The 1577-nt window shown below is 59.6% G+C and overlaps 1 protein-coding gene across 1 annotated transcript in view; it reads right to left on the bottom strand.

The window, feature by feature from the left end:
- LOC103803512 (nascent polypeptide-associated complex subunit alpha) overlaps window positions 1-800 on the bottom strand; it is a gene marked incomplete at its 5' end in the record, with an annotated part of 1805 nt that extends 1005 nt beyond the window's left edge. Inside the window, 3 exons of the mRNA XM_009076071.1 lie at window positions 100-246; window positions 528-605; window positions 715-800. Of these exons, the coding sequence (XP_009074319.1) occupies window positions 100-246; window positions 528-605; window positions 715-800 (311 nt within the window). The remainder of the gene's footprint in view (window positions 1-99; window positions 247-527; window positions 606-714) is intronic.
- Between the last annotated feature and the right edge of the window lie 777 nt (window positions 801-1577).

Raw genomic sequence — 1577 nt, 5'->3', positions numbered from 1 at the left:
CCCCCAGCCGCTGGGCCCTGCAGCAGGAGCCGCACGGTGCTCAAGGGACAAGGAGGGACCCTGGCAGAGCGGCCCCAGGTGCAACCAGGGTGGGCTCACCTTGGCCTCGCCAAAGACGATGTAGGTGTCTGATGCTGGGCTCTTGTACACGTCTGGCTTTGTGATGACAAAGAGGATGTTCTTGGATTTCCGGATGGTGACTCTGGTCACCCCTGTCACCTGGCGAAGGCCTAGTTTGGACATTGCCTGGCAAACACGAGGCAAAGTCAGAGGCAAAGTCAGCGAAGGAAGGCAGAGCTCTGGAGCCAGCCCAGAAGCGCCCACTGCTCCCTCCAGAGCCCTGGGTCCAACACTCGCTGCTGCACGGACACACATGGAAATGTGTATTCACCGCCATGGAGCAGTGTTCCCAGCCTGTCAGTCAGAGGGAATGCTCCAGTCCCAGGACCAGTGAGATCCCCAGTGCCATCCCGAGCTCCCAAGGCTGTCCAGTATAGACTGGTGTGGCCCACCTACCCCTGCCTCACCTTCCGAGCTTTCTTCTCGCTCCGGCTCTGTTTTGCTTTGCTGACAGGTTCTTCATCTATTTCAGCTGCTGCGGCAAGCTGCAGGGTCAAAAAAACAGAGCGACCCGTGACAATCTCGAGGTGGCAGCGGCCAGCACTCACAGGGATCCATCCCGCTCTGCTGTGGCTGTCACAGCGCCTGCCCTACCTGTGCCTGCTGCGTCGTGGCCTGTGTGGAGTCTTGCTCTTCGAGCTCTGGTACTGATTCATCACTGTCAGACTCTGTTCCAGACCCTGCAGAAACAAACACACCTCACTCTTCCCACCTCAGGTAGGTCCACGGGACACAGATGCTCCCATGCAACCTTTGCTGCCAGTTCTCAGTGCAGTCACCAGTCAGCCCAGTTAGGTGGTGCAAAGAGTACCCCAAATGCCATCAGCAGGGTGGCAGGAGAGCCTGTCCCCAGCCTCTCACTGTGGTGAGACCTGGGTCCCAGAGACCTCCAGATGCCAGCTCTGGAACACTGAGAGCCCTGAGGCAGCCCTGCCCAAGGCACTGCGCTGGCTCGAGGAGGAACGTGGGTGGCACTCCTGGGGCGGCGAAGTGGCAGCAGCCCAGCATGACAGGGCCCACCTTTGACTCCCCTCAAACCTGGAGCTGACATATGGCACAGACACTCACCAAGCCCTCAGGGCTGCTGCACATCCATGGCTTCACAACAGGAATAATTTGGGATTACCCTGAACCCCCACCCCTTGGTGCCCAGAGAGCCACCAGCACCCACACCACGGCTACGGTGCCACCATCAGCTTGTGACTCATGGCACAGCCATGTCCAACCACACAGGTGACTGAAGAAGAGTCAGATGTCCGCAGCCTCGGAGGCAGGGTCCCTTGGAGGGGACCAAAATAACCCCAGGCAGCCATTACCTGGATTCAGTTCCCCATTGGAGCCCTGGCAAAGCTCTGTGCAGTGTCAAGGGGTGCCTGGGGTTTTCCAACACTTCAGGCAGAGTCCCCCCAGAGCGTGGGGAGAGGCCAGTGCTGGCACCAGCACTGCCTGCAGCTCCC

The sequence above is a fragment of the Acanthisitta chloris genome, unplaced genomic scaffold (genome assembly GCF_000695815.1).
Source record: "Acanthisitta chloris isolate BGI_N310 unplaced genomic scaffold, ASM69581v1 scaffold4596, whole genome shotgun sequence".
Classification (NCBI taxonomy): domain Eukaryota; kingdom Metazoa; phylum Chordata; class Aves; order Passeriformes; family Acanthisittidae; genus Acanthisitta; species Acanthisitta chloris.
The sequence above is the reverse complement of the archived record's forward strand: the minus strand, read 5'-3'. Positions and strand labels throughout refer to the sequence as shown.